The sequence below is a fragment of the Lycium barbarum genome, chromosome 7, assembly GCF_019175385.1.
Source record: "Lycium barbarum isolate Lr01 chromosome 7, ASM1917538v2, whole genome shotgun sequence".
In the NCBI taxonomy this organism is placed as follows: domain Eukaryota; kingdom Viridiplantae; phylum Streptophyta; class Magnoliopsida; order Solanales; family Solanaceae; genus Lycium; species Lycium barbarum.
In genome coordinates, this window is record NC_083343.1 from 12,088,227 (window position 1) to 12,108,953 (window position 20,727).

Genomic DNA, 20,727 nt, shown 5'->3' on the forward strand with positions numbered 1-20,727 from the left:
GAGATAAGATCTATCGTATAAATGCTACCGCGAACGGTACCAGTGGAATATCAGTCAAAGTAGGCCACCAAGTTGTTTAGTACAGAGTGGGAGTGAGTTTAAGGGTGCTCGATCAGTAGTGGTCGGGTGCTCGTCGCGGCTCATTGGTTTGGGTCGTGACATTTCCGTTGTGTGGTTTCCGTTGATTGAGTTCTTGATATTTTGGATGACTTGATTGGTGCTTATCCTTGGTTGACTTGTTGTGGTTTATTTATTTCCTGTCTGTTGGCTGGCTTGTTTATTCTATTGACTTTATGAGATATGCATGATACTAATCTTAGTCGGCCTATGATATCCACTGGTACATAGTGTTTGTACTGATACTACCTTGCTGCATTCTTTTGAGTGCAGATTGTGATACAGAGACTGCTACCTCCCTCACATCTAGCGTTGAGGCCGTTGCTAACAGATTTAGGGTGAGCTTCTATCCATGCCAGGCCGCTCGAAGATCTTCCTCTTATGATGTCTATTTCCTATTCTGGACATTATGGTTATTTGTTAGACAGATCTCATTCCTTAGACATGTTTTAGATTAGAATCCTTGTACGATGACTTTCGGATTTTGGGAAATTGTAATAGTTAGGACTTCCGCATTTACTTCATTATTTATGGTGTGACTTATATTGATTATCTTATGCTTGAATGGATAATAACTGATTGAATTGGTTAATATAAAGATAGACTTGAATGATAGATGACTTGTGTGTTGGTTCGCCCACTAGGAGTTAGTGTGGGTGCTAGTCATGGCGGATTGGGTCGTGACATCCAAACAGGCTCTAAGAAACTTTCTTGCACTATAGAGCTGCCATGGCCCATGGGGCATAATTTCACTGTTGACCAACTTTTCACTAGACAATTGTCACTTGCCATAGCAGCTAAATGCACTGGCATCCCCCAATCCTGAAATATGACATTTTCTTCAATTTTTTTGTTATTCCACATATTTAGACACTAATATACACTTTCAAACCATAGCATCAAATAAATGATGACTTTAATTCAACTATTTTACACCACGTGGGCCCTCTTTGGCTCATGAAGTAATGAATTTGAGCTTGTTGCCCTTGTAATTAATCCTTAAGACAACTAGAAAAATTATGGGCGCTATAACATCGAGCTTAAATATCTTAATGGTTTGCATGTAGGCATTGCAATTTCATCTAACTTCACCTCAATTTTATTCTTTTTATGTTAACTAAACTCACAGCACATATATCCAATTATACTTTTATTTGTTCTAAAACTCATACTCTCTGGAGTGTTTCTATATAGCATTTTTAGTTGAGCGCCACTTCATTGCACCAAAGTCACTATCTTTTAATAATAAAAATCACTCAAATTTGCTTAAATATTATAGAAAATGTCTCCTTTGATTTCTCTTATTGACTTTTAATGATATTTAAATAAAATTGAATGATTTTTTTGTTGCAAAAATATAGTTTAATGACTTTTTATGTCACTTAAATGATATTGAGAGGCATTTTCATTGCAAAATATAATTTAAAAACTGAGCGACTATCCATGAAATTAACCCTGTAATACTCCATTAAGTTGATCTTTCTGCTCTTCAATGGATCTTTCTCGTGCAAATTCGAATAATCTGACTATATGATTTGGAATACTTAGGTGCTTAAAGGTAAAATATAAATGAAACATTAATTAACTAATTAAAGAGGTTTGCGTACACTCTACCCTTCCCAGACCCCACTTGGTGGGATTATAATGGGTATGTTGTTCTCATTGTATAGAGGTTACAACTTACAAGTTAACAAACATATTACTTCATCGAAAAGTCTTTTATATTATGGAATTTGGTGTTTTGGACGTTTTGCTTTTTCTTTTTTTCCCCTAGACATTTTGGGTTCAAATGTTGTTCTTCTTAGAAATTGAAGATTTTATTTCACTAATCATACACAAGTGATAGGCATGAAACTTGAATTGATGAAATCTCCTATTTTGGTGTCAAGTTCAAGGAAAGAATTACTTGGCAATTTTAGTAGTAAATTTTCTGAAATTCTTTTAATTACTTATTTGACTGAGAATTAATTAGATCTTTTACTATTCTTGTTGTAATGTTAATACTTACTATCTTGTTCTACTCTTGTTTAGGAAGTTTTCATGTACAGGCCTTGAGCCCTTGACCCAGTGAGTCATACAGTGAACTAAAAGACCGATTTCAGAGCACCATGTTGTTCGACTTCAACTTCGCGACTACTTTGGTAAAATGAGTTTGACTTCTATACACCGACAATGTAAAATGAATTATACAGTCAGGTCGCCTAAAAGATAAAAGACCGCCTAAAATTCAAGAACGTCAGATTGAAAAACCTTAACAGGACAACACAGGATTGAAGAATGTTGGTGCAACTGATGAGCAAATCTTGATGAAGACAATTTTCATAGCCGAAACTCTTAATGAAAATATGTAGAGAAAAGAATAACAGGTCGGAGCCGGAATGAAGTAGCTTCAGAGACGAAGATCAAAATACATATATATATATATATATACAAGCATTAACATTAAAGTTACAACATTGTATAAAGTTGAACTAAAGTTTTTTAATTAAGTTTGCGCAACATTTCCAATATGGAGTCTGCATCTCTAATGTCCTGGCTTTCTTGTGATTCTTCATTTCCCTGAGAGAAATCAACACTGGTATATGTCCTGATTCCTGGACCATGTGCGCTACAATCCATTCCCCGACCTTGCTGTGCTCTTCTCACTTCTTTTTGATGCTCAGTCAGCTCAGTATGTCTTCGTTTTGAACTTGAACACATTTTGTCATTCCCCTCCATGAGTTCAACTCGTTTTGAGCACCTACGCAGTGTTGTTGGTGCCTTGTATCTATTAGAAATGTCCTTACCATTGGCTGAAGGGCTGTTTTTGCAGAGTTTTAGTTTTCCTTTCCTTGACAGCTTGTCGAGGATTGAAAGTAAGCTTTGAGGGTAATCTAACTTGATCTGTTCTCCATACGTAGAATTCCAGAAGTTAATAGTAGAGTTGGAAATGATGGGATCCGGATGATCAAGAGTTTTCTCGAGAAGAGGCTCTTGGAGTTGAAGAAAAGAGGAATTGAATTTTATTATTGGTCGCGTTTTCTGCAAACAGTTCAGTGTTTGAATCCATAACTGTTGAAGTTGATCTTTGCAGTTACTGTCTTGAGCTTCGGAATGTGACAACCACAGTAGCAGAGTACTGGTCATAATCTGATGAGAGAAGAGTGATAAAGAAATTAAACCTCTGTACTACCAGAGAAACGCACTAAAACAAATTACGTAATAGCTTTGTACTGTTGCTAATCGTCTCTATTTCCTTCTGATCATCCAATTGTTAGAGTGCACACATACTGGAGAGATAATTAGAAGATGGAATGATGATGCATGGGATGACTTGCAACCTTAGAATGGAAAGGAAGAAAATGGAGAAACTATGGCAAAGGCTCTTCACAATTTGAGAATAACATATCAACATAGTTTATAGGAATAGTGTATACATATTTTCCACCTCAAGAATAGGATCTAATGGCACCATAGATGTATATACAGAAGAGAGTCTAAGTACAAACCTCAATGAATAATGTTATATCCTTCTCCAGGTGCAAGCAATCAATAAAGTGAATCAGTGACGATAGCAGCCTGAAACTATCATAGTTAGCACATATGGTACACATCTTTGGAAATCACCTAGTAAAGTCAGCTTTAAGAAAAATGATTCTTGAGTCTTGAAAGGAGTAGCAGCTCAAATACCAGAGGCTTTTCCGGTGAGAAAAATGACTTTTCTGGCTAAAGTGATTTTGTGGGATATAACTCCAAACATGAGTTTTTATTGTTATCAGAGATATAGAAGTGACTTTACTAGGTAAATTTCAATACTTGGATGACCATACAAGTAATTAACTTGAAGAAACTAGTAAGATAGGAGGAGTCATTACCTTGAGGAAATGAGGCTGGTTGATGCATTAATTTCATCCTTTACCCAAGATAGCTTCACGAAACTGCAGAAGCAGTGGATGCATAAGAAACATGTAGATATTTGAAGTGCGTGCAGAATAAAGCTTATCTAAGCCTACTCCACAGTTTTCAATTATCAAATAAGTCACTAAATGCAGGCAAATCCTGATCTCCTACTCTTTCATCAACTGTCTTCTTGCTTAAGTTTATTGATCGACAAAAAAGTTTTTTTAAGCAGATGGTACATGACAGTGCCGTTTGTATCACTTTAACAACAACAACAACAACCCAGTGAAATCCCACATCTTGGGGTCTGGGGAGGGTAGAATGTACGCAGACCTTACTCCTACCAAGGTAGGATGGCTGTTTCCGAGAGACCCTCGGCTCAATAGAAGCATAAAAAAGGGAGTCAGATAAGGTTAAAAGATTCAAAACGATATTGTAATGAAATAATGCAAGCGACACAGTAAAACAAGATAATCAAAGAATTCAAAGCGATATGGAAATGCAAATAACGAAAGCGGCACAGATAAAATAGAGTAATCAAAGTACAGAAAGTAGCGAATAATAACATAAATCAGAGCACAAGAAATTATAATGCGCTAATGCGCCTACTAATAAGGAAAGATAACGAGACTTATATACTAGCCTTCTACCCTAATGCGGGTCCTCCACACCTTCCTATCTAAGGTCATGTCCTCGGTAAGCTGTAACTGCGTCATGTCCTGTCTAATCACCTCTCCCCAATATTTCTTTGGCCTACCCTTACCTCTTCTGAAACCATCCATGGCTAACCTCTCACACCTCCGCACTGGGGCATCTATGTCTCTCCTCTTCACATGCCCAAACCATCTCAGTCGCATTTCCCGCATCTTGTCTTCCACCGAGGCCACTCCCACCTTATCCCGAATAGCCTCATTTCTAATCCTGTCGCTCCTAGTGTGCCCACACATCCATCTCAACATTCTCATCTCGGCAACTTTCATCTTTTGAACGTGAGAGATCTTAACTGGCCAACACTCCGCCCCATACAACATAGCCGGTCTAACCACCACTCTGTAGAACTTGCCCTTCAGTTGTGGTGGCACCTTCTTGTCACATAGCACTCCTGAAGCTAGCCTCCATTTCATCCACCCTACCCCAATACGATGTATGACATCATCGTCAATCTCCCCGCTGTCTTGCATGATAGACCCAAGGTACATGAAACTACTTTTCTTTTGGATGGCCTGAGCACCAAGCCTAACTTCCACGCCAACCTCCTGGGGTGTCTCACTGAACTTACACTCTAAGTACTCTGTCTTGGTCCTACTCAGCTTAAATCCTTTAGACTCCAAGGTATGTCTCCAATCCTCCAGCTTAGCGTTAACTCCGCTACGAGTCTCATCGATCAGGACTATGTCGTCCGCGAAAAGCATACACCATGGCACTTCACCTTGAATTTGTCGCGTCAATCTATCCATCACCAAGGCAAATAAAAACGGACTAAGAGCTGATCCTTGATGCAACCCCATCACAACTGGGAAGTGCTCTGAGTCCCCTCCTACTGTCCTTACTCTAGTTTTGGCTTCCTCATACATGTCCTTGATCACCCTAATGTATGCTACAGGTACACCTTTAGCCTCCAAACATCTTCATAGGATTTCTCTTGGAACTTTATCGTAAGCCTTTTCTAGGTCGATGAATACCATATGCAAGTCCCTCTTCCTCTCCCTATACTGCTCCACCAGTCTCCTCACAAGATGAATGGCTTCTGTAGTTGAGCGTCCCGGCATAAATCCGAACTGGTTCTCTGAAATAGACACGCCTCTCCTCACCCTCATCTCCACCACTCTTTCCCACACTTTCATAGTATGGCTTAGTAGCTTGATACCTCTATAGTTTTCGCAACTCTGGACATCCCCCTTGTTTTTGTATAGAGGGATCATTACGCTCGACCTCCATTCTTCGGGCATCGTTGCCGTCTTAAAGATGACATTAAACAACCTAGTCAGCCACTCCAAACCTGCCGAGCTCGCGCTCTTCCAAAATTCCCCAGGGATCTCGTCAGGTCCGGTCGCTCTTCCCCTGCGCATCCTACGAACAGCACCCTTAACCTCCTCGACCTTAATACTCCTGCAATACCCAAAATCGTGACGCCTCCCTGTATGCTCCAAATCTCCCAACACGATGTCTCTCTCCCCTTCTTCATTCAAGAGTTTGTGAAAATATGACTGTCATCTCTGTTTAATGAGAGTCTCCTCTACCAATACTTTTCCATGCTCATCTTTAATGCACTTCACTTGATCCACATCGCGCGCCCTTCTCTCCCGCACCCTGGCTAGCCTGAACAATTTCCTATCCCCACCTTTCTCTTTTAGTTCAGCATAGAGGCGTTCAAAAGCTGCCGTTTTTGCCGTCGAAACCGCCGACTTCGCCTCCTTCCTCGCTATCTTATAAAGTTCCCTATTCGTCCACGTCTCCACCTCATCCTTGCTTTCTATCAGCTTCGCATACGCCATCTTCTTTGCTTCCACCTTCATCTGCCGTTTGTATCACTTTAAGACTGGCAATATTTTTTTTCTGACATGAGTGATATTTGCCGAGGACACCATTAACAACTTATCCCCAGACATGTTATAGTGTTGTTGGCTTCTACTCAGAAAGCAAAGGTGCAAAGAAAGAAAAAAAGAAAATTGGTCATTTACTTTAACAAAGTAATGGAGGAAAACGAAAAATAGAGTTGCAATCAAACTCATAAGGCTGTCAAACTCCCAAGTGTTCTTTATGAAGCACATTGGTCACCTGTTTTTCAACCAAATCATCTCACCTGTAGAGCTTCCAATTGCATAAGCACATTTTAATGAATTTGTAAGTTCTAAGTTTTCTATGGAGAAGCATATTTTGACTTGGCAGGAGAACTTTGCTGTTACTAAACTATCAGTCCACCTCAAGAGCATCATAGTAATTGCTCCAGTAACTAGAAATTTTATAGTAGCATGTGCTCACCAGGAAGCGAATTCCAAGCTACTCTTGATATTGCCGGATCTCCAACTTTCACTCTCTTTATCTTTAGATTTTGCTGTCAAAGAAGCTTGTTCTACAGCACATATCATCGCTTCTCCAAACAATAAGAGAGCACCAATATCCTGACCCTTTACACTTGACTGAGGTTTAGTGACAAGATCACCATTGGTCAATGTTTCATTGAAATATGAACAGAACATTGAGTACAGGTCCTCAGTAAGAGTAGGAAAACCAATTTCTGATGCCCCCCTAAGAGAAACATAAAGTGGTCTCCATACTCCAATAACTTGCTGAAGGCTGAAATGCACATTAGAGAAAGAAGATGCAGCAAATGGATAGCACAGAAAATGTATTATTGTAGCATAACCAGGTGAGAGAAAGCTATTATTATCTAAATAATCTTTCAGACAACTTGCCAGAGCTACCCAGATCTCAAAGCATTGAGGCATCTTCTCTGTGTATAGTAAAGTAACAAAGAGATGGAGAATTTCCAAAGGTTCGTATGAAGATAGCAAAAACTTGACATATCTGTGTATCCCTTCAACTATGTCATAATCAGGTGCTTTCATTGTTGACTTGGTCACTGCATGGAAATACAGAAAAGTAATATATGCAACTGGTGATACCTTCTCCTTATAATTCATAAAGCAGATATCTGGTATCTTCGCACTTTTGAATCTATAGACTGGCTCTGACGTCTCAATATTTAAGTCTAGTGCCACCTTGTAAAGAGGGGATTGCAATGTTGATGGTTCTAATTCTTCAACGAAAGCCTCCAAAAGCTGAAGTAAAAGTGGTAGCAGATCATCTATACCACCATCCCTTGAATGCATCTTATCATATATACTCTTCAACAACTTTAACATCATATTCACAGATAAGATAACCTCGTCATAAGTTAAAAGGTCAGACTTCAGGAAATGTTTAACAGATGTCAGAAGAGATCGAAACAAACTTGAGGCAGCATCGTGCATCACTGTCCTGACTTCATGGGATAGAATAATATTTGACCCTTTCGTGATCAGACGATGAATCGTGTTTAGGAAAAACTCCAAGTTACCAAGATCCAAAGGTGACCATTTAATTGGATAGTACTTCCATGAGCATTTTGCAGATTCTGGAAGTTTCGCAATGGAACTTATAAATAACCGATCAGCTTTCTGATCAGTTAACTTACTATTTACATCTTTGTTTCCTGCTGAAATAAAATTATCGAGCAGCTCAATGCAGAAACTCCATGACCATATATTTTTATTGACAGGTCCAACCTTGATGACAACTTCCAAGATGGGCTCCCAAACTGTTTTAACCACCAAACCGGAGCTGGCTAAATTGTCGAGCTTATACAGAAAATAAGACCATGTATTCAGACAGGATACATGGACAGATGCATCACAATTACTAGACATGATTCCAATCAGGGGCGTCATCACAAGTTTAATCTTTTTGGAAAACCCATCAGATTCAGTTGGATTACTTCTTTTGAATACCGTTTGATCCGTAGAATTCTTTACAAGTGCATTGCTTTCTGGAGCATGAAGTTGTGAGCAGATTAAAGCATCAATGAAACCTTCCCAGGCAACCTGCAGAAATAAGGCATCCATTTTTAAACATACCCCAGTTTTTCAATAAGTTGAGTTAGCGGAAGCACTCTATTTGCTTTTTCTTTTGAAAAATAAAACAATTAGGAAAAATGGCACAAGGTGCTGAACTTCCTGCAACGAAAAAAAGGCCAAAACCATCGGGGACCCCTTGTGGTCGCCAAGATCTTTCCCTTAGACACCTCAACTAAGCCTTGTACCCATTGAGCACTCAGACTACATTGAATCTGTTCCGATTAGACACTTTTTTGACAATCAACTAAAATTACAAAGTGTGTGTAATACACTCGCGAGTGACGTGGCATAATGACTAATTAAAAGAGGACATGTGGCATTTAGTGCAAAATAATAATTTTAAAATAAATTATAAGAAAAAATTATTTAATATAAAAAATAAATTTTGAGTAAAAACTAATACTCCCTCTGTTTCAATTTATGTGAATCTATTTCCTTATTAGTCCATGCCAAAAAGAATGACTTCTTTCTATATTTGGAAATAATTTACCTTTATCCAATGATTTATAGCCACACAAAATATATGTGACTCATCTAACACCACAAGTTTAAAAGTCTTCTCTATTTTCTTAAACTCCGTGCCCAGTCAAATGGGTTCACATAAATTGAAACGGATGGAGTAGTTTTTTTAAAAAAAAAATCTATTTTCTAAACGCTACACATTATTACCACAAAAGGTGTTCTTCACCATTTTCATGTGTGTTCTTGTTCCAACCATGATTTCAATCCAAAATTTCAAGAAAAACTCCTCCAAATTTGTTATAACTTCATCTAAAGATTCCCCACAAAGACCCGAAGACAACCCCAACATTAATTTCTCAAAATTTTCATCAAATAAAGACCCATTTTAAATCTTCAAGCTTTCTAAAGAACCCATTAATGGTGTTTTGATGAACTCCTTTGATTTTCTTTTTCTTTTTCTTAGGAGACAGAGCAAGAAATTGGGTTTCTTAAAAATCGTATCAAAAGGTGCGAATAGTGGCAGCAATGAAGGTGAGGAAAGAAGATAAAACACATGATTTTAGAACCTCCGTTGAAGGAGTTTAAGCTTGGGGAAATGGTGGGAAAAAAGGAGAAGAAGAAGAAGAACAACAACAACAACCCAGTGAAATCCCACATCTTGGGGTCTGGGGAGGGTAGAATGTACGCAGACCTTACTCCTACCAAGGTAGGATGGCTGTTTCCGAGAGACCCTCGGCTCAATAGAAGCATAAAAAAGGGAGTCAGATAAGGTTAAAAGATTCAAAACGATATTGTAATGAAATAATGCAAGCGACACAGTAAAACAGGATAATCAAGGAATTCAAAGCGATATGGAAATGCAAATAACGAAAGCGGCACAGATAAAATAGAGTAATCAAAGTACAGAAAGTAGCGAATAATAACATAAATCAGAGCACAAGAAATTATAATGCGCTAATGCGCCTACTAATAAGGAAAGATAACGAGACTTATATACTAGCCTTCTACCCTAATGTGGGTCCTCCACACCGTTCACGCGCCACTAATGAGTGTATCACACTCACTATGCCAAGTCAGCAAAAAGTGTCTAAATGGCACAGTCGGGCCCTACCATAGGTGTCTAAATGAAACAAGGCTTAATTGAGGTGTTTAAGTGAAAGATTTTGGCGACCACTAGGGGGCCCCCATGGGTTTGGCCAAAAAGAAAAGTAAAAGACTTGATGGCACTATAACAAATTGAGTAGACTCCAAACTATAGCTAATAAAAACTGTATGGTATTCAGATAGCCCCTGATATGTGCTATAGGAGGAAAAAAATTCTTACACCAAACTTTTCATGTGACACTCAAAATACAAGTATGCTATTTAAGTAAAAAGTTGAATAACACAATAAGTAAATAGTAGAAGGTTAATTTAAAAGAATTTCAAATTCAATTGACGAACTCACTGTCTTTTATGATTTATCAGGATAATATAATAGAGTTCTTTCTCAAATCAATTATTAATGGCTGAATTTGCATTTACTCGTGAATTTTCTTTTTTTCTTTAAAAAAAAAAAAGACAGCCCGGTGCCCAAAGCATCCCTCATTAACACAGGGTCCGCGGAAGGGCCGCGCCCAAGGGGATGTAATGATAAACTTGATCACTTTTATGAAATTCTAGAATGCTCTCTCAAATCAATCATTCATGGATGGATTTGCAAACTGTACCTTGGTAAAAGCATTACTTAAAGTTGGTTCATTTTAATAGGTTTTTTCTTTTACTTCAACCGAACAAATCTAACAAAATCAGAAGAATTTATTTCTTAACGTTTCAATTTCATAAGCTTTTTATTAATTCGAGCAAGCAAATCTAAAAGATAAGAATTTACTTAACTAAAGAGGGCAGCCCAATGTACTAAGCTTATGAACGCGATCTAAGGAAGGGAGGTATCACATTGGATTATCTTCTTGATAGCTAAGAAATGACTGTAAGAACAGCAATTTCCAACTAAATAGAATAATGCAGAAATTTGGGTTGGCCACTTGACTGTTAACACCAGAACATAGGTAGATGCTAATCAATGTTCATAAAAGTTTTGTAAATATTAAACAATTATAAGCTAGGATATCAACATCATATAATGTTGATATAATCGTTTTAATATTAAGAGTCTGGTAGAAATGTTAACAGTGTCAGTGATGCAGTATTTGTAGTACAAACAAAACTACTGCTTTTTCAGCAGGTACTCATAAATAAGGATTGAGGATTGGACATATCCCATTAAGAGTCAGCGGCTATTGAATCCCATGATTAGAAATCAAATACTAGGACAGACTTTTGCTTGACCAAGTCGCATTAATTATCTGGAATTGATGTGTCAAACTTAGATGAATGAACAGCATACCAGTGAAGCACTCTGAATCTGTGGATCAAGGTCCGTAAAAGTTTGTTCTGGAATTTTAAGTAATTTGTTGACCAAATGCTTATGTTTCATTCCATAAGGTCCAAGTAGACGCATAAACCATCCCCATACTTGTAGAGTTTGAATCTTCAAGCCTTGGTTCAGCAGCTCCTCCATCGTCAAAAGCAAAGTTTTCTTCAAATCTATGACAAGGCCCTGTTTACGAGGCATAAGAAAAAAAGTTAGATAAAACATATCACCTAAGAGTTAACATGAATTATAGCCCTTCTACAAATAAAAATGTCAGCCTTTTATAAAAAGCCCTCATATTTTACGTATACACTTTTGACTGTGCTACGTGGATCAGTCATGCAGAATTCTACGAAAATGGTAAAATTTAGTTACTGATAGCTTTTTATTCTGTAGATTAGGTTGATATACATAATACTGTAGATGCACACTTTTTATCTCCTCAGGAAACATAAGAAACAAAGCAGATTAACACAAACAAGAAATATAAGAAGAAAATACCATCTGCTACCTTAGAGAGAATTTCTGGTGGAGGACATATCACACTAGAGATTTTTTGTAAACAACGTTCTGACATGTCTTTTTCCCTTTTATCGCCGCTGACAAGTCTTCTATAGACTGAAGGAGCCCATATGTTTGACATGGCTCTCATATTTTGAGCTGATGTGCTCGCCAACTTCATTACAGCCTATAGTAGTATAATCACAGAGAATAACCAGACATGACATGTACCAGTGGTAATGATTTATAATTGAGATAAATATACACAAACACACACTCACATATACATACGTAACATATATATACATGTGTGTGTAGATACAGGTATTCAGCTGAAGGTTACATATTAAAAAACCACACTGTATTCTTACTCCTGATCATTCTTATATATGCATGAAAATCCAAAATTATCCGTCGTACATTTGACTTATAGACTATAATGTACAAAGAGTCCAGAACAATTTTTTTTCTATTGCAATTCTGATTCTGTTCCCCAGACCCCACTTGTGGGATCACATTGGGTATGTTGTTGTGTTGTAATTCTGATTCTGTTACTATTTAGGTATAAAACTATAGCTATCTCGTTCTATTTCTTTTATAGCTATCTCGTTCTATTTCTTTTCTCATTACAGTATCATGAGAATAATCCAAGCTGTATTCAACAAAAACAGACATTATACTCCTTCCAAATTAATAAAAAAAATGGGGAAAAGCTACATAGTTTTTGTCTGTTATTCAGTAAAAGAGAAGGCAACGACTCTTATTCAGCACATATGTCTTAAGAAGCAGTAAGACCATCCCGATTTCAAGTGGAAGTTTCTTCTGTTTACATTCTAGAAGAATTTTTTTTTTTTTTGATAAGTTAATATTTTATTAAAACAAAAAAAAAAAGTACCAAGATGGTACAGGATACAAAAGCCCCACTACCACCACTGACACGACAAACTACAAATCTCCTATCTCTTCTAGAAAGTTCATATATTGCTCCATATTTCCATGACACTGCATTTACACCAGATACAAATTCAAAAGACAACTATTTTTTATCCCAGATATATGTCTCTGAATAAATCCTGCTCATACAAATGTTTCATAAAACAAATGTTTGAAAGAGTTGTTCCTCCACTTCTAAGTTCCATGACTATTTCACAACCAGTATTGACGTGTATGATGTTGCAGGGAGTAGCAACAAGAGTTTGAACTCTCCTGACAAGATCCCGACTTTACACAGCATTAAGTTAGACATATCATTGCACAATGTATCCAGCTATACCTGCATCGCCTCAAATGTGATTGAAAGAGAACCAATAGGATTGTCAAGGGCATAAGTAATTGCCCTCAGCAAAGACTGGAAATTTGCATCTAAAAGCAATGAGTTAAACTGCTGCATTGATATACACCAGACACCCAAGTTGCAAACAGACTGCAATTAACAATAGCTACAAGTCAAATTCTCGAAGCATATTTCATAGCAAAGGCTGTCTTGCATACACTACTTTGTTGCCTCACAAGAAGTTCAGAATATTTTAATCTTGGTGGTTGTAATGACCTCAACGAGAGAATCAACAATAGCCCTGGCATCATCACCTAAATTTAGTCATACATTAGCTCCAGAATTCTGAATCTATCCCAAGAATACTTGCACAGTAGCACTAAATGAACAACTCATACATGTAGCTTTGTATGAATAACATCAGAAAAAGAAAAAAAGATACTCGTTAGCTTCAACATATTCGCCTTGCTTTATTTCTTTAATAAATTTGGCAAGAATTCAAGGTGAACTTTTTTTCCTTATATCTTGTACTTCCTTAAATTACTGAGGACATGACCCTACATAGGAAGGTGTGGAGGTCGTGAATTAGGCTAGAAGTTTAGCAGGTAGCTTGATTGTTTTTATTATTAGTAGTATTAGTAAGTAATCGCGTAGTTTCTTCTCCTCGCTATGTATTAGTAATCTGTTGTTTCATTTGCTTTTTATCTTACTATTATGTTGCCATATTTTTCTGGATACCATGCTTCGAATCTTTTTCTTTTCTTTCGAGCCGAGAGTCTATCGGAAACAGCCTCTCTACCCCACAAAGGTAGGGGTAAGGTCTGCGTACATCCTACCCTCCCCAGACCCCACTTGTGGGACTCCACTGGGTATGCTGCTGTTGTTGTACTTCCTTAAATCCAACTGATCCAGAAATAGAAGTTTTTCTCGTTTTAATCTCTCTCCCGAAGTGTTTGTCACTTCACACATTTCGATAGTCGAGTACGCTAAGTTTTGACCTCCTCTTTAATAATGGGACTAAAATTTTCCAACTTGTGGGAACTTTGTTGTGTGTTCTGTGTCATGAGGTTACTAAATCTCTAATCATTTTCAAAGAACAACTTTATCTACATCTAATTTTTACTCCTACAATTGGTCAATTTAAGCCCTGAAGTATAAAACATCCAGCATTTTGAAATGGAGGAACTAACCTAGGATGCCTCCTTTGAGAGTTCACATGAGCAACTACATGGGGTTTTTACTAACCAAAAACAGAGAATACTAAAAAAATAAAAAAGACAAAAGAAAGAACCTTTGATTGATTCAACTATAGATGGATGGTATATCATAAATCCCAAGCACTTCAAAGCCTGAGCAGCACTACAATTTTGAGGAACCAAAACCACATCAGCTTTTGAAATTATCAAAGCAAAGATGTAATAATTTAGAAAGAAACAAAAATGTGTCCAATTTTCATACACATGTCAATGTAAAAAAGACTGAACAATCAAACAACTTAATTCACACTACTAGTGTAAAAGTTAACTAATTTTTTAAACTACTACTGCCTCCGTCCGTCCCAATTTTATATGACATAGTTAGGATTTCGAGAGTCAAACTTCTTTATTTTAACCGTGAATTTGGACATACAATCTCTAAGCTCCCGTTTGGCCATAGGTTTTGAAGTTGAAAGTTGAAACTTGAAAATTTGAGTTTTTGAAGTTGTGTTTGGACATGCATTTTACCCCGAAAAAATTTGAAGTTTTGTGATTGGAAGTCCAAAAATCCAACAACTAGTCTGGACCAGTTTTTGGAACTTGAAAATATTTTGAAGACAGATTTTCAAAATATGATCCAAAATCTATGGCCAAACAGATTTTGAAGATAGATTTTCAAAATCTGATCCAAAATCTACGGCCAAACGCTAGCTAAGTTTTTTGAAAAAATAATTTACATATTTAGAAACTACATAAAAAGTACTCTCCTATGAATCACAATAATTAACAATTTAAAATATTTAAAGGTCACACGAATAAATTGTTGGCAAAGATTTTCTTATTTGACTCTCGGAATCCGAATTGTATCACATAAATATGACATAGTTCGAATTTCGAGAGTCAAACTTCTTTATTTTGAATGTGAATTTGAACATACAATCTCTAAATTTTTTGAAAAAAAATTTACATATTTAGAAACTACATAAGAAGTACTCTACTATGAGTCACAACAATTAACAATTTAAAATATTTAAAGGACAAACGAATAAACCCCGGTCAAAGATTTTCTTGTTTGACTCTCAAAAAGCCAAAAATGTGCTCCCTCCAGTTGAAAAAGAGTGTCAACTTAGCCTTTATTTTTTGGTTTAAAAAAAGAACTTACCAAATCAAGAAAAAATTAACCTTATTTTTTCAGATTTACCTTTATTACTCCCTCCATTCCATAATAAGAGCCTGTTTGGATGGGCTTATGCTTATAAGCTAAAAAAAAATAAGCTGGGGTAGTCTAACTTATTTTTTTTGGCTTATAAGCTGTTTTCAGCTTATAGCTGTTTTAGATAAGCTAAGTCAAATGGGCCCAATTATTTTTTTAAGCTTATGTTAAGCACAAAATGACTTTAAGCTGGCCAGCCAAACACTCAAAAAAGCTGAAAACAGCTTATAAGCAACTTATAAGCCAATCCAAACGGGCTCTAAGTAACGTTTTAGATTTTTCATTTTATTTCAAAATAAGCGGTGCTTTATGATTTCAAGAAGAAATTGATCTCCTTCTTCCAAAATGACCCTTATTTACATAATCAAGAATCAGTAAGCTTTTCTTTTTCTAGGCATTTAATTAGGGTTAAGTTAGTAAAAATACTTCTAATTTTGTAGGAGTGAGCACTTTCTTAAGGGGTGTGCATAAACTTAAATAGTCACTTATTATGGAATGGGGGGAAGTAAGTGTTAAGCGACCAAATTTCAATACCTATTTAATTAGGAGTAATTTAGTCAAATTACCTATTTTAGCCTAGGATTTAGTATTTTCTTAAAGAGTGTACAAATGACTAAGCGGACAACAGGAGGGATTATCACATAAATTGGTAGAAACTCACATTTCCTCGTCGTTATCGGAGACGTCAACGACAATATAGGGCACGATAATAGAACACGAATCGGCTAGCAATCGAACGAGAGAAGGATCAGTGCCGGATTGTTGCTGGAGATGAAGCAACGAAGAGTAAGCTAACTGTTTATTTGATGATAAAATTGTTTCTATCTGCTCTAATTGCTCTTTGAAAGTTTCCATTTTTAAGGATTTTGCTAATTGAACTGATGATTTATTTTTTTTGGGAGAAAATCAAAGGTTTAGGGTTTGGATTTACGCGCCAAAAATCGAGAAATAAGGAGGGAATGAGAGGGACCTGTGTGTAAATAGGAAAGTTTTTCGAATTTGCTCCTATAAGTTTTAAAATGTGGCAATTTAGCCTTGTTTTTTTTTTAAGTGAAATTTCAAATGAGCTCTTTGGCTTTAACAACTTGTTTGACAGGGGCGGAGCCAGGTATGATGAACCCTCTTTGGCGAAAAACTATACTGTTTATATATGGTTAAAATCGGAGGCGGATTCAGGATTTTGAAATTTCGAATGTCATACTATTTTGGAGACTTGAGTTATTTTGAACTTAAGTTCGGGTTATTCATGTTTTTGGTGGAGGGCTTCAACTTGACTTTGTTTGAGCTTCGGTTCAGGTTATTTATTTTTTCAATTTAGATAAACAAATCCACTAAACAAAGTAAATTTAATAATTAAAATAATTTTGAACAAAGCATAAAATTTCAATAGTATTACTATATCAACAAAAATATATTATTCATTGTAATTGTCCTCGACGAATTTTCATATTCTGAAACTATCGCCTGACTCAATGATAAACAACTAAAACTAGAATTAGAACTCATTGTAGATGATGTTGGGAATTCAAAAGTCAAACTAGTTGTTCTTTGACTGTAATTAATCAAATGCCTTTTAAGTATTTTAAAAATTATTAATTATTGTAAATTATAGTACGTTTTACTTAATGTAAATTTTATTCAAAAACATGGTCAAAAAATTAAAAATTTGAATCTCGAAAAAATAAAAAAAATATCACATAAATTAAGATAGAAAAAGTATGAACTATAATACAGAAGCAAGAATTAATAAAATTTAATAAGTCAATAGCAACTCTTAAGAGAGAGCTCATAAGAAAAAAGAATTAGCGGCAAATAAAGAGAAGAAAAAAAAGAAGCAAAACAGAAAGAGAAAAGAAGAAACAAGGAAAAGTAAGGAAAGAAGAAGCAAAAAGGATATCGAATATCCTGTAATTAAATGTAGAAAAAAAAAACAGTTTTAGAGAACAATGGCCCAGGCGCTGTGGATGGATCATTCAAGCCTGCACCAGTGTCACCAAACAGCCATTTGCTATACTATGTGCCACTTTATTTATTTATACATTTTTCCATATATACACACATAATATATACAAGATTGTAATTGAGATGTGCGGGTGGCATGACACTCCCTCCCTCCTTAGTGGATCCACCCTGATTAAAATTATTTTTTATGTATATTTAGTAAATGTTGAACACCTTTTGTGAAATATTATTACTTCTATATATTTTGAACCCCCTTAGTTAAACTTTTGGCTTCACCACTGCTTGTTTGGATGGTTGTTACCTATTGTATTGTATTGTTACTTTAAATATAATGTTTGTATCTGCTCGAGTTGCTCGTTGAAGGTTTCCATTGAAGTGATGATTTTTTTGGGGGGAAATTTGATATAGAATGGAGAAAGATCAATGCTTTGGCCTAGACCGGAGAAGTAGTGTGTCTGCTGGATTTAGGAGGGAAAAAAGAGGGACGAATGTGTAAAATGGATTTTTTTTTGTCTAATTCTAAGTCCTAAAATGTGGCAATTTAGGGTATGTTTGTGTGATGGGAACTGTTTCCAGAAAATGTTTTCCTATTTTCCCTTGTTTGGTTGCACTAAAATATCTTGAAAAATATCTTCTCAAAATAGGAGAAAATATTTTCCTTAAAATTTTGAGGGAAAACAAAATAACACTCTATGTCTATTTGGAGAAAATATTTACCTGGAATGGCCCATATTTCTAATGTTATCTGAAACGACCCTTTTATATATTATTATACACTTTTATAGAAGGTTTATACATTATCTACAGTAAGGGTATATTGTTGTATATTGTTTGTATAAACACTGCCATGCGGTTGTAAATTTAAAATATGGTGACGTAGATGTAATATTTTATGTTGGATTGTATATTACTGAAATTATCCAAAAATATTTTCCAGATCAATAAAAACACACCAAAATCCCACCTAGTACATGCTTGCCCCAACAACTTCCACCCCCACCCCGCCTACCTCACTTCCGATTACCCCCACCACCAGAAGCTGCACTCTAAATTTAAAATTTCATATATGTAGTGTTTTGCTTTGAATATATGCAAATGTTCTTAAAATGACATTTTTAAACTTGCGTACCAAACACAAAAAAAAAAAATGAGTAGGAAAATCACTTATTTTCCAATAAAATATTTTTCATAGAAAACATTTTTCATCATACCAAACACACCCTTAGCCTTCTTGTTTTCTGAAATTTCAAATGAGTTCTGACTTGACTGATTGAACTCAATTGGAAGCCCTCAATTATACATTTGGTCCTCTTGAAATGTAATAGGGGGTAGATATATAATATTAGCTATGAGTTTAGTTTTATCTAATAGTTTTGATTCAAACTTTGTTTATGTTAAGAAATCTACAAAATATATATAAATATTAAAGAAAAAGTTACGTAAATATACCGTCGGTCAAACTTAATTACCGGAAGTAGCCAAATTACAAAACTTATACACTAATATGTATATTATATGTATAGCTTAAATATACAAAATCTATAAATTTGATGGCTATCTTGTAAACTAGATCACCAAGAATATTGGGCTGTAATTTTTCCAATATTAAATTGGGAAAATGACATAGGGTACCTACTAAGACTCTTTATTACAAAATATATAGGTAGTTTTTCTTATTTACAAAACATAACGATATTTTACTAAACATGATGGATTTTCATTTTTTTTAAATAATTTTTAAATTATAAAAATTAAAAATTTTATTTAAAAAAATAATAATTTAAAATTATTAATTTTTTTTCTCGAGGCTTAAAAAATTAACTCAATTTTTGTGTATGAAAGGTGTATGAAAAATGTATGAAATGTGTATATGTGAGCGAAATTTTAAGCATTGAATATTGTATGAAAGTTTTTTGTAGTTGTATTAATTTTCCAGAAACCTAATATGAACTTTAACACGAAAAATGTGAGCGAAATTCTAAGTCTTGAGCGAGATGTACACATTTCATACATAAAATTTTGAGTATAATGTTTAAACCTTGAACGAGATATATACATTTCATATATTTTTCATACACAAAATTTGAGCTAACTTTATAAGCCTCAAGCAAGATATACACATTTTATAACAAAATTTTGAGCGATTATTTTAAGTCTCGAATGTTGTATGAAAGTTGTATACAATGTTGTTTTAGTTGTATTAATTTTACAGAAACCTAACATAAACTTTATACACGAAAATGTAAGCGGAATTCTAAGCCTTGAGAGAGATACAAATTTCATACCGTTTTTATACACAAAATTTTGAGCGAATCTTTTAAGTCTTAAGCAGAAAAAAATATTTTTTATTTAAAAAAATATATTTTAAAAATAATTTTTTAAACAATTTTTTTTTTGTAAAAGTAAAAAAATTAATTAAAAAATTATTTTCCTTTTTAAAATTTTTTTATATGAAAGATGAATTTTTTTTTGTTCTGTCAATTAAAAAATTTCCTCATATTTCGTAAATTAAAAAAATATGTCATTCACCCTTCAATAAATTATGTATTTATATGTCATTCACCCTTCAATAATTGCATACTCGACATGCTCAAAAGCCGGAAATTGTATCAGTGTGTGGGCCCTTAGAGGATATTATAGAGAGATTTGCGCTGAGATATTTTGGTCTTCAGTCTCAACTCTCAAACTTGAGAATTTAACCACACACGCGCACCATTCGCTGACTGTACATTGTTTGTGATGTTTAAAGTGGTCATTTCTGCAAAAATATATCATTGCCATCGTGTCACTTGGCTTTTCCTTTGAATAAATAAATATGTATTTGGAATCATTTTATCAAGAGTCTTGATTCGAAAATTAAAGTTTATAAGTTTTTATATTGATTTAAGGTAATATTATATTAATAATAACTGAGTGTATAATTAAATTTAAATAAATATTTGTTCCTAAAAATATTAGATATATATCCAAAGTCTGAACAAGAATTACTAGGTTCACATGAACTTGTAAGTAAAACTGTGAACCCGCCCCTAATTTAACATCTTATTTGGCTGAACATGAATTTTTTAAAATATATATAAAAAAAATTATGATTT

At 35.0% G+C, this 20,727-nt stretch overlaps 1 protein-coding gene across 4 annotated transcripts; it reads right to left on the minus strand.

Moving 5' to 3' along the window:
* Positions 1-2,515: 2,515 nt before the first annotated feature.
* Positions 2,516-16,609, minus strand: LOC132603135 (uncharacterized). 4 transcript variants are annotated; one of them, XM_060316048.1, is made up of 10 exons: positions 16,332-16,609; positions 14,553-14,620; positions 13,538-13,575; positions 13,262-13,411; positions 11,999-12,175; positions 11,461-11,673; positions 6,979-8,579; positions 3,972-4,034; positions 3,606-3,675; positions 2,516-3,246 (listed from the first exon to the last, which is right to left on the minus strand). In XM_060316048.1, the coding sequence occupies exons 1-10, from the start codon at positions 16,523-16,525 to the stop codon at positions 2,599-2,601; spliced, it is 3,222 nt and encodes a 1,073-aa protein (XP_060172031.1). In that variant the 5' UTR covers positions 16,526-16,609; the 3' UTR covers positions 2,516-2,598. The 4 variants fall into 4 exon arrangements, with proteins under 4 accessions (XP_060172031.1, XP_060172030.1, XP_060172032.1 ...); XM_060316047.1 differs by having other exon boundaries at positions 13,262-13,412; positions 13,515-13,575; XM_060316049.1 differs by having other exon boundaries at positions 13,262-13,412; positions 13,515-13,562; positions 16,332-16,357.
* Positions 16,610-20,727: the final 4,118 nt, after the last annotated feature.

Excerpts from the sequence above, each read along its gene's own strand:
- LOC132603135 (XM_060316047.1), bottom strand. The coding sequence starts at position 16,525 with ATGGAAACTTTCAAAGAGCAATTAGAGCAGATAGAAACAATTTTATCA. Across the intron at positions 12,176-13,261 it reads TCACATTTGAGGCGATGCAG|GCTGTAATGAAGTTGGCGAG; the intron begins GTATAGCTGGAT and ends ATACTACTATAG. Across the intron at positions 8,580-11,460 it reads AGATTCAGAGTGCTTCACTG|GTTGCCTGGGAAGGTTTCAT; the intron begins GTATGCTGTTCA and ends TTATTTCTGCAG.